We start from the raw sequence: 12,554 nt of genomic DNA on the forward strand, positions 1-12,554 counted from the left end.
GTATAAACGGTGAAAGTTTTACTTCCAAGATAACCTCAATTATCGATGCTCCTTTCAATTCTTTCGAGATGAACTGTATACTAGTTTGAAAGGCATTTTACGGCTGGTGGAGTTCAAATTTTACAGCTGCGGTACACGGTGTGTTGGTCGCTGAAGCATCCCACACGTCGTTTCTAAAGCAGGTACGAATAATCATTTAGAAGGAACCGATATTGCCGGGGGCGACGATAAATTAGAAGCCGAGTTCGTGGGTTCGAGACTCCTAAAGGCCGGCATACCCGGATGCCACTACGAAATTCCTGCAAATTATTTCCTGCTCCTTAAACCTGCAAAATCTCTGTAAGCAGCCTGCGAAACTCCTTCTTTCACTATGATTAACGCGTTTTTAATTACCCTTGCCGCCATTATCAACAATCGCAGATCCTACAACATCATCTCACTTTTGTTAAATTAAACTTACACAATATAGCCATCATAATTAATTTTAATCAAATGTAGTGCTTCCCTCCTATTATTGGGGAGTAATGCACTCGCCTAGAATAAACGTAGCAGTGATTGCCTTCTCTGGTGCGGTATAAAAAAAATTCTGTTCCAATTAGTGGTTCTAATTGAGCAAGGTGCCATCATATTATATCGAGTATCAAGGAAGGTCTTATATACGAGGAGTATAACTGTACTGCTGATTTGAATAGATATCATTAACGTTAAAAACCTTAGAAAAAAGCTTGTGTAAATAAAGATAAATGGTGGTAGCGAGAGGTAGTAGAGCATTCGTTTAAAATATTTTTACACGCCCTTCGCCATTAATATTATTACAACGTTAATCCATTTACGTAATAAATCGTAAAAATTACAGAACTCAAGGCTTTCCTCGGAAAATTCGAGAGATCTCGCTTTTAATCGTCGCTAAATCTAAAATTATGAAAGTTCTTCGAGAGGCTAATCCCACGAACACGGAATAACAATTGGATTCGGGAGTTGCCGGGAGTACACGCATGATTTGCATTATGGTAATAAATTCCGGATTTTCCTCGCGACCCGCTAAGCGCCGTATCAAACCTCTAAACTGTGCAATTGTTAGACACTTTGTCGGCCGGCTTGAGAATTCATTTAAATAAATGAATTTTGATGCACCGAGCAATAAGATCGAGCCATGGAATAAACATTACTTCCCCGATTAATTGGCCGATCGATATTACTCATGAATTAATGAAACAAAAATTTTCATCAAACACCGTATAGAGAATTGATAGACGAGAATAAATTGTTCGGTTAAATTTAACGTGGCGCAAATTTGAAAATTCTTTATGAAACTAGATTTCCATTAATTTGTATTAACAGGCACGAGCTTGACTTACCATTATTGCAGAGAGCAGCTGCAAGACTGGATAATTGATGTCGACGTAGATATATACAATGTCAATTAATTATCGTAGCAATAATTCTTACCTTGGTGTCGTTGTAGATAAGCCTCAGATGGAAACTGGGGATGACATCCATCCGATTGACACGCTCCACTGCAAGCCAGGCAGCTTGCAACTCACTGGAGCCTTCCGGTCTTGGTTCCGGGCCGTCCGTCATCTCAAAGAGACCCAGGATGGTCACATTTATCTTCTCCATCGATTTCACTGCACCATTCTCATCCTCCCTAGTCAGCCAATCTGAATTGGCACCTGTTGATATCGTCGTGGAAATCGTAGACGTCCATAGCGAGCCATCATCATCATCACCATGACCGTCGCTAAAATTACGTCCATCGAGCCGAAAATCAGTAGTCCCTCGACTGGTTGGATCCGTTTCTCGATTGGTCCAATCCTTCTTCCTCGTGTCAAAAACACTATCATTTTGTTCGGTTTGATCGAACTCGAGCTTCTTATCCTCGGGGTCGGGAGCCACGAGATTGTAAAGGTCATCGGTGTCAGTGCTGTTTTCCTGATTAAGGTCGACGGATTCGTTGTCATTTGTCATTCGTGGGATTTGCTCTGGCTTGGGTCGAAGAGGAACATCTCTGCTTGGGCTCTTTGGTAGATCGAGAGCTACGGGGTTGGTGGTGGGGTTGCTCTCCTCGGGTAAAGTCTCCTTAGGAGGCCCGAAACGTCTTCTATCAAACTTCTCCACCTGCGGGGCCACCGGAGGCTTATAGGTCATCCGCTTCGGGATCTTTTGTGACCCCTCGAAGCCTGTGAAGGGGGGATCCTCCTCCTCCGACTCTGCCTCATCCTCTTCTTCTTCGGCTTCTTCGGCTTCTTCGTCCTCTTTCTCACTCGTGCCGTTAATTCTAACTAACCTAAGAGCCATCGGCCTGGCATTCAATTCCATGTTTGGGGTATCATTCAAGTTCACCGAAGAAGAAACTTTATTCTTGTGTTCATTTACGATATCCCGAAACACCGGCGATGTGTTCGAAATTTCATCATCAGCGTCAACGTAGTCCGTGACCTTCGGTAAATCCTGCAGATATTCTTCAGACTCTTCAAAATGATTCATTAATTGATATTCATCTTCACTGATATTGTTATGATTTTTCTTATCGCGATTCGACGAAGAGTTTGTTTTATCCAGAAAATCCAGCTCATTATCCCCAGTTAAATCACTCGCTATCTCTGGCATCTCATGATTGTTTCTAACCCGAACCTGGACTTTATCACTGTGTCGACTGGAGGCTTCGGGTTCCTGCTGAAAATCCAACGACCTCGTGGTAATAAAGTGTTCTCCATTTTTGCTAACGGAGCCTTCGCTAATTACCTCGGTGCTCTCAATCTCGACTGTTTTAGGCTGGGATTCCGAAAGCTCGCTTCTCACTGGAAGGTTAACTCTGACAAGCTGATTCCTATCTTTTGGTGGATGATCACAATTCCGCGCAGGATTTGATGCACTCCAGCGAGATCCAGCATCCGTGGATGAAGTGGCTGAATAGCTCTGGGAATTCAAGGGAAGCCATGTGGGCGGATCTTGATGATAATCGGTGGATGGAGGACTTCGGTAGTAATTGTAGTGGCTGTTCGCTGATGTCAGACTAGCTGAAGGATCCTCCGTGATTTTTATAGCCGGATATTCTTGCTGCATCCACCTCTCCCTATCCACAGCAATTTTCCTACCTGGATGTTCGAATTCTCGAACATTAATAGTGCTTCGCTCCGATTGGTGTCCACTTTGCGGGATCCGCCAATTTTCCACGCCACTTTTACCGTTTTTCCAAGGTTCGACGATGCTTCGTAAAATTGGATGCGCGCTCTTCGACCACAACTGTTGACCCATGTTGGTTTTATCGGGAGGATATCCACTCTCCGTGGTGGTTTCACGAGGTAGATATCCATTTTGCGGATCGTTGACATTCCGCCTCGTCCTTTGGTCACACGTTATCGCACCGCGGATCGTGGCGAGGGCAATCAGCAAGACTAGCAGGTATCGCTGGAGAGCCTGGGAGGTAGACAGCAGCAGGAGGAGGCGAGAAAGATGCCAGATACTCCCGACGCGCGACATAATCAGTCGGCGCCGCGGATTTCACGACCCCAATCGCTCTTTTCGATCCTCCTCATCTAAAACACCAAATATAACTATTTTTCACCCAGTCAAATTTTCTCCTCCTTCCTTCGCACACACGTAAATCTTACACTGTATATATATATATATATATACGCATTACAATTAATAACTATAGCTCCTATCAAAAATTAAACTTTGGTTCTATCCTGATTGTTATACTCATTTATATTCAAAATACTTAAGTATTATTGACGCAGCCATAGCGATGACCTTGAAAATTCAAATGGGAAAATTGGTAGACTTTCCCTAACGCAAGATCTTTTCGTTATTTCTGCACAGTAGTGCGCGAGCACGACAGCATTAAGAAGATTACGCGATAAAGTTCTCGAACTCTTCCCCGGTATAATGAAATTAACGCAGGAACGCTCGAAACCATTTAACGAATCCTAGTAATTTAAGATCCTTGGCGAAACTTTTTAACGTTCAATGCGGAATGAAATAAAACAACTGTTATCGCTATATTGCAATTTACAAACTTTTGGGGTCTTGATGAAACTTTAATTGGACAAGCTGCACTTTGCAGATATGCCAATAGAGCACACTATAGACGTGAGTTTTATAATTGAACGCACTGTCTATATGGCATTGGTGATGACTGCATAATCAGTGGACAGGGAGCGGAAGATTTTTCGTTCGAAGATATTGGCCGAACGGTCTTATTGGCGACCTTCGGAAGGCTAATATTAAGGGGTAGGTGAGAAGAGCGAGGAGGTTATAGAAATTTTATGGGCCAGGTGAGCGGGAATGGCCCTTTAAACTGGCACTCCCCTGTGCATTATGCCGCGGCGCTTACGGAAATTCGGGATGGATGTCAAGGAGCGATAGCACACGTGGAAGTCACGGGTCTTAAGTTGCACTAATGGGATGGCGGAAATTGAGTAGTTTATCGATGGTAAAGCCAGCCGGGGCCACTATCATTTTGCTACTTGTGCGGCTCTGCGCAGAATCTCCAGCAAAATGGAAATCTTTAGTCAGCCCCTAAACTTGCCGGGCGAGTTAGGCTCCATTAGCAGTGGACCGGAGATTAAACGGTCAATATGTCCACCTGCAAACTGCCTGTTGGAGTCCTCCAGCGATCCTTCCAAGATCTCTCAGCATCGATCCATGTTTCCAAGGCTTAATCTTTGTCCCTTGGCTTTCACAAGCTGTTGCAACATCATCGCTTCCTAAATCTGAACTCGGACTTGCGGTGAAATCCTAACTCTGATAATAATTGTTACGTAACAACTAAAATGCAAATGTGACAATTTGACAGTTTTCTGCAGTGTCGAATGTCCAGGATTTCACCTACAGCTACAACAGTCGTCTAATTAATGTTAAAGGGTGACACGAGAGGATGGCACTTTCCAATAATTCGAAGCTGGTCCCCTTCAATCACACGCCGGAAAATTCAGTAAAGGAATCGACGAAATGAGGTTCAAAGGACAACCGAGTGGAACGAAATAACGAGCTCGGAGACAATATATTCTATTATACTTGTCGGGTTCGGTAGCTCTCGTATATGCTTTAGAATTATTTTTGCACACCTCCCCTGCAGTATAATAAATGGCATTATAAAAAAATGCTTTCACGTGACAGGATAATAATTTATTAAAAAGTGGTATAACGAATTTAGTAGATCCTTTGTGATAAATTTTCTTTGGTAGTATCTCTCGTCTAATTGAATTACTAGTAGCAAAAATGGTTCGAGGTAGGATACATAAGTGACAGCTAATAGGAATTTCGTTTAGCCAGGCTAACAGGATGTGGCGTGGCTCGGTTGGTGCACTTGTCAGAGCCATTTGTCGAATTTGCGCGCATAATAGCCGATCCGATACGATACGCTTACGCTTCTGCTGTCCCTGAAACAGCGCGTGGGCGTAACCGAATAGAACTGCGTGACACCTTGGACGGATACGATAGGTTGACACGAGATAGGCCAGGGTTGGGGGTTGCTGTGAGGTATATACTCAACCCCCTGACCTACCTTACAAACTGAGGTCATGTCTCAATATACAGGGTGCTCTTCACCTTTCAACGTTTCATAACTAACATAACCATAACTCGCAACTTTACAACTTGGGAGTTTTCTATCACTCCTTTACCTTTATTCCTTTCACTCACTTGATCCTATACAATCTGTTTTTATAGCTTCTTTCATTTTACTATCACGCGTTCGAGCTTTTCATGCTTTTATAATCGAATTCTCTGCACGCATCTTCCCTATCTTTTCTCGTTGCTTCCGGTTTATCTATTCAGATTTCATTAATTTCTTATCGTGTGCGGGTAATAATACAACTATAATTCTTTTCTTCGCTATACTTTCCCTTCCATTTAACCCTGATAGCCGAGCCACCGTGCATAGCTCCTGTGATTCCGGGTAGATACTACTACGAGTTAGCGCAATCTGCTGTGTAAGGGTGCTGGTGTGTGATGCTTTCACCATGTGATTGTGCAAACTCATGTTAAACCTTATCAGACAACGGATGTATATTGAGTGTCCTGGCAGTTACGGTCACATTGACTAATTGTTTTAAATAACTCTTCGTAGAAACTTTGCTTTGCAGACTTTTAGTCTCTGCCAGAGAAAAAGATATATCACTTTAATTCCATTTATTTTGCGAAAAAGAATCGCAATGTGTCTCCTTTCGAGTAAAACTTGGCAAAGCTACAAAAGCTACATTGTTATAACGTTTAACATTGATACTGCACGTACTTTTGGCAATTATAAGGTAAGCTGATTAATCGAATGATCTTTCGAAGCTTCGGATGTTTGTCATAATCTGCATTAATCCTCTTAGAATAGTCGATATTGTACGAAAATAATTGCCATATGGTTCGAATAATATCAGTTTCATCGTAGCATAAGTTTATGCTCATTGCATTTATATAGAGCTCCCTCGCAGTTATTATTGTCTCTTCATTTCTCTTACCCCTCGTGTTTTCAATCAATTAAACATTTTCAAGCATAAATTATTTTTTGAATCGAAATAAACCGCATTTCATCCTGCGGCTTTTTAACATTTCGTGTTTGCAATTTCTTTGCGTTCCTTTTTATTCGTTCCGATATACAGTTAGTTTTATGCGTAGTATCGATTCAGCGAGTTATCGGTTAAATAATTTTAATTCTTTCTATCATTGTAATTTTATTATTAATAAAACTATATATACATATATACATATATATATATATACATCCGTCTTTCCACCCACGTTTCATCTTAAACTCTAACTCGTTTCTCGTAACTTTAAATTGAGTTTTTTGTTTTATTCAAAGCGTAGTTTTAATGTTTATTATGCATGATAAACGAGAGTACAATAGGAGAAAATAAGGAAGGAGTGACGTTGAGAGGTATAAAATAAAATAAAATAAGTCCTGATGGAGTGAGGCAAATTCGATTCGAGTTTTTTCCGAGATTTCCAGCTCATAGTTGTAATTTTGGTGCTAGTGCCTCGGGGATAGATGGAAAAAACCACTTACTGCCGTCTATAAGAGCAAGTCGAGTATACATATAGGAGCTACTGAAGGGGCATATAAGAGCAATGGCGAGGGAGAATCGGGAGAAAAGGGAATATAAAGAGAACAACAATTTTATGGGGGTCCCGATATTATTATTACAATTCAATGGTTTGCAAGAAAGAAAAATTGTAGCCTCAATTATTCTGGTATAATGGAAGGGAAAGCGATAATGGCTGGCGATAATAGATGTACTGATAGGTTACGGATAGTAATAGCAACAAATTGCACCTAACTGCAGCATATCTTTTCTCAGAAATAGCCATCTTTACTATACCCCACCCAATTGGAAATGTAACAAATGTGAAGTAGGGTGCTATGTATCGACAGATGGATATAGTTTGAACTATAAAATAGCTGCAGGCGAGACCAAAAATATATACAATATATTAGCGATTTTCAGCCACGTAAGAAGTTTTATATTTCCCATCAAAAGGCAGATTGAATCAATCTGGCTACAAATGTTAAAGCGTGGATCGAAGTGCAATAGGAATAAAAAATTATATCCCATTGTTACGAACGATCAAGCCAAAAAGATTAATCTCCGTTGAAACAATGCTCCGATGTATCGCGTGCTACGTCCAGAAAAAATATGGTCCCCGGAAAAATCTGCTTGCTCGGCGATTATTAATTAAACGAGAGAATGACTTTGCGCTATTATTCCACCATTTTATTTACGATCTTTTTTTTACCTGGTTTTTATTTATTATACCCACTGCGCCAATCGTACTTCTCAGCTATATATTATTTCGTTATAGATTTCTGTCATTAAAGACCCACAACTTCAATTTAAATATGGCATTTTTTTTTTAGACAGATTATATACTTTCACGTGGAAATCCCTTTAATCGCTTGTCTCGTTCCAGTTAATTTTCTTGCCAAAGTGCACATTTCTGGTAATCTAATCGAATCCCGCATTTTTCAGGCTGGCCGAACTTCCAACGCGCGAACTTCCCGTGTAATTCGAGGAACGAGCGTGATATTCAAAAATGGCGGTAGTTGGGAAAAGTTTGGCCAGTGGCTTTTACTGGCTGCAGCCGGAATCGTGGCTGGGAGCCGGGGGCTTATGAGAAATGGCGGGATAATTTCTCAGCTGCTTCACTTTTATCGGTCATGGGATACCGGACAGCAATTTCTGCTGTTTAATTAGAGCTATTGCAATTAAACGTAAACCGTAACGATGCGAGCAGTCGTTTGACTAAATGATCGCGTTCTGTTTATACCAGAGATAACTGAAGCAGCGTGTAATTGAGAATTTCATTACTGCGTGGACGTGAAATTCCCCATGGAATAACCATAGTTGACTCAACAACATTCGATAAGAACCTGCATGGAGATTTTTGTTTCGTCCTTTCGCGGCTACGCATTATTATTATTATATAAAGCATAACGATTAGAACTTCCGATATCATTTATTTATTCTTAATTGAGGATTATTGCCCTAATATCGCGTTTCGCTTTACCGTAGTTTATTTGGATAATTTACGGGGGATAATAATATATTTACAAGGGCGTATAGCGGTCCGTTGGCTAATACTCAATACCTTATTTATATTTACAACAATTCGTGATAAAACTAATTTCGCTTTATTTGATTAAACAAATTTGGCTTTGAAGCGTAGTTTATTGCGTAAATGCTTTAATCAAGAGCTGGCTGAGAAGTTTTTGCGGATATAGAGAAGTGAAATGCGGAAAAGGGAAAAAAAGTAACGCGCGGACGGGCTGCGCTTCGGAACATGGCAGATGGGCAACTCGAAGTTTCGTTCAATAGAGAGAAATAGTTGTTCTTATTTAAAGATGTTTGCGACCTGGAAAAATCGGGCGATTTTTCTTGCGAAAGTCAAAACTTTTCCGCGAGCTCTTCTGCTCGGACACCACGGAAAATTGTATCTCGCGCAAAAGTCCCACCGAAAAAAAAAGTCGAAATTTAAACTCCCGGATACAATACGATTTAATCACTTTATTCAATTACGCTAAAAAGTAATTTTCTTCGTTTTTAAACCAACTGAAATTATATCGCAGCCTAATTTGTTATTTTATGACAAACTCTTTTGATAGCTATACGTAAAATTGTTTTAATAAATGGATGTTATTCCTCCCTTTCATCGTCGTATTTTTTAGTATTAGAATTTATACGTTATAAGCTTTTTACTAAAATTATAATAAATTGCAACCGCGCACGTCTTCTCATAACCATTGTGCATCGTCGATTATTAAATGTAAAAATACAGAAGGTATGGAGGAAAATGGATGATCCCTCTAATCAGTGAAGGCCTTACAAGTAATATTCACCATTTTCCTTGGCTTTTATCAAGGTAGAGAAGCTACTCGTGCATAGGCTGTTTAGATTTTTGAAATTACGGACAACCAAATCCTACATGAATTGGGTCACATCTGTGCGTGTGTATGTGAAAATTTAATTACCAACGTATAATAGAAGAGAGAAAATTATATTCCACAAAAACAATGAAGTAAATTGATTTATAATTGGCTAAAGGATTTTTAGGTCTAGATAATATTCGATTGATTTTTAAATTTCAATCATATTACTCTTGCAGGTATATAGTATACATTAGATATATTGGCTACCTCGAGTTCTTCCCTTTATATCTTCATGCTAATTTTATAATCACGAGTTGTCTCTGAGGCAAATGGAATTTCATTTTAACCGAAATATACCAATCAAGTCTACTTTGGGCTACTAATCTCTAAGGGGCTTTGTTCCTCTGTAGCCGTATGTATTAAGGAATTACACGATGAAGATTACACGACCCGCGCAGCTTTACCACGTCTTGATACATAATTCCCATGGTTTTCATTGCAGTCCCCATTCTGCACCTCTGATTCGGTTGTACCAAATTGCGGGATACGTATAGTATGGATAGAGAAAATGACTAAATTGCATACAAGTAATTTCATCCGTAGTTTATTTACGTAAAACTCATTTTCTTAATTCGTCCACTTGGTTCTCTTGTTCCTTACGTCCATATTTTATTCATTTGTCATCTTATCACTGGATTATTGTTACAATCGAATCATATGGAAAATGAAACATTATAAAAAACCTAGTTCTATGAACTTTTAGAAAAAAAAAAATGTAATCTAAGCGTTTTTTAAATATTTACATTTGGAAGATTTTGAATTAATGGTAAGTTTACCGTAGAGTTCTGCTCTGTCTTCGAGCCCGCATTTTCTTCTTTCTGTTTGTATTTCTTCACTCTTCTATACTCGCTGCACTTCTAAATACTTGTTGGTTTTTGTTGATTCGGAATAATTTATGTGAATTATTTTCTGATCCGTAACGATTCGTATTTCTAACTTTACGAGTTATGTATACTCAGTAGTGTATCAACAATTGTATACACTGGATGCAAATGTCGAATTCTTACCTCGTTATTTATACTATATAGTATATCGTGTATCTTTTAGTTGGTAGTATAACAACTCTCTCTAGAAAAAATAAACTTGCCAGCCAGCGGCAATTTTCGTTAGATATGAAAATGTCTGATTGTCTTCGGCTAATTATTGTTTCGTTTACTATCGTTAACAACTTATATAATAAAATCCAATCCCTGTCATTCCGAAATTATACTAATCGTTTGTTTACAGCTTACGATAAATTTCACTGTGTGAGTTTCTAATAAAATTATCACTTCTTATTTACACCAGAAATTTTCCTTTTAATCGATCAGCAGCTGGCAGATTTTTTTTATTTAATTTCTTGTACTGTGTTCTTTAATTATACTCTACAATGTAACACGAAATCAATCGCGATCACGCTAACTCGTAATTAATGATGCAATAGGCAGAAACGAAATCTTTGGTCGATATAATACATTTGAAGAATTTGACGAGTTTATTACAATCTCGTTTTCAGAACAATGCAATTTCCTGCTGTCGTTTCCCCTTAGAAAATTGCCATTTATTCAGGCTTACTCTCTTCTATCGATTCCCACGCAATTTCATTCGCCTGGTGTTATCGGTGTATACTGATCAACTCTGATAAAAGATTTACAAAATTTTTTTGACGATTGTCCAGACGTTCAAATTTCAAAAATGACAATTAGACGAGGCTTTGAATTTCAACATTCTCCTCCTTATTCTATATTGTCGATCGAATCGTATACGTTATTCGTAAAATTTCACCAAACAATCACCTTTACACCGACATTGACAAACAAAAATATTAATAAAAAAAAGTTGGCAATTTGACAAGGAGCTATTAGCAATCCAGTGGATATTTTGGAAAAGTTTCCTTCTTATTGTATCAATATATTCTAGCACTTTTGAAGCGTGCTTAAATTTTTTGACGCGAATTTGGGGAGCTGCTGAGGGTTCATTTTGGCAGACCAGCTGCTATAGGGGTAAATCGCCACTTTTCTCGAGTCTGGCGAAAGCAACCGCGTCGCGTGGTGGCGGTACGCGCACTGTTATTCCGTGGCAAGCAACCAGTTTCGTTTACCACTCTCTTGGTCGCTCTGGCTGGGAACCAATGCGCAAACGCTGCTTCTTCCCGCTGATTCCTTCCGAAACTCGAATTATTCTCAAAATTCTCCAAATTTCTTTAAAAACACTGCGTTATAGCTTATTTGTGTATCTACTATTATTTATTTAAGAAATTGTTATTTGAAGAAGCTTTTTATGCATTTTTATTGAAATTTGGGTCAAACAAGGGATAAAATGATTTTGAAGAGCCCTCTGCTTGAAAATATTATACACGTGTACATCCAAATGAGATGCAGAAAGAGGATTTTATAGGTGCAATATGTTTGCGATATTTGTAAAAACTACGCGTACGACTGTGCCTGATGCACGTTACCAGCTCAATTTTGCAACAAGATGTTTCGTAACGTTTCTTAGGAAATTCCTGGAGCGTCTTATCGAATTCGATTTTAGTGCACGTAGAGATTTATTCGACCGAATATAAAACCTTCTGAAATCTGCGGAGGGAATTTGTCAGCTGTATAATCGATTTTCGTCATTGCTAATCAGCTGTGTAATTGAGTTTCACCGATGACTTAGAAAAAAATCTATGAAAAGTATCTAGGCAGCCTGCGGAACTATGAGGAAAATAGGTCAACGACTAGAGATCTGTCTGAAAAATCTGTTTCATTCTGCTCACCTACTGGCCCATTTTACTGGACACTCTCGTCCCTATTATACTTATCCTCTCTCACCCCGGGAAATTTAGCAGAAGCATTTTAATTTTCACAGTCAGTCACACCGACTAATTTATATCCTGATTTTTCTCCCTATTTCGGTCATTAATTTATAAATTTCTATATATTTGAATTTCATGATTGGCTTATTCGCCATAATTCTCACAAATCATATTCATATAACGGCTGATTTTGACATTCGCATATGGTATAATCGAATTGCACGATCCGTATCACACACGTGACGTGATATGAAAAATAGCCTGAGCGAAGAACACTAGACGTCTCTATTAAATCTATGGCATTAATTATTCAACGCTTTGTCCAGTATCCTAATCCGTGGGCCGCATTTG

The 12,554-nt window shown here is 39.2% G+C and overlaps 1 protein-coding gene across 1 annotated transcript in view; it reads right to left on the minus strand.

The window, feature by feature from the left end:
- GABA-B-R3 (gamma-aminobutyric acid type B receptor subunit 3) overlaps positions 1–11,441 on the minus strand; it is a 63,129-nt gene extending 51,688 nt beyond the window's left edge. The window contains 3 exon segments of the mRNA XM_066738599.1: positions 1,450–3,539; positions 10,201–10,506; positions 10,979–11,441. Of these exon segments, the coding sequence (XP_066594696.1) occupies positions 1,450–3,483 (2,034 nt within the window). The 5' untranslated portion in view covers positions 3,484–3,539; positions 10,201–10,506; positions 10,979–11,441.
- Positions 11,442–12,554: the final 1,113 nt, after the last annotated feature.

Source organism: Prorops nasuta, unplaced genomic scaffold (genome assembly GCF_024137725.1).
Source record: "Prorops nasuta isolate Cenicafe-Biocafe unplaced genomic scaffold, Cenicafe_Pnas_1.2 PNAS00018, whole genome shotgun sequence".
Classification (NCBI taxonomy): domain Eukaryota; kingdom Metazoa; phylum Arthropoda; class Insecta; order Hymenoptera; family Bethylidae; genus Prorops; species Prorops nasuta.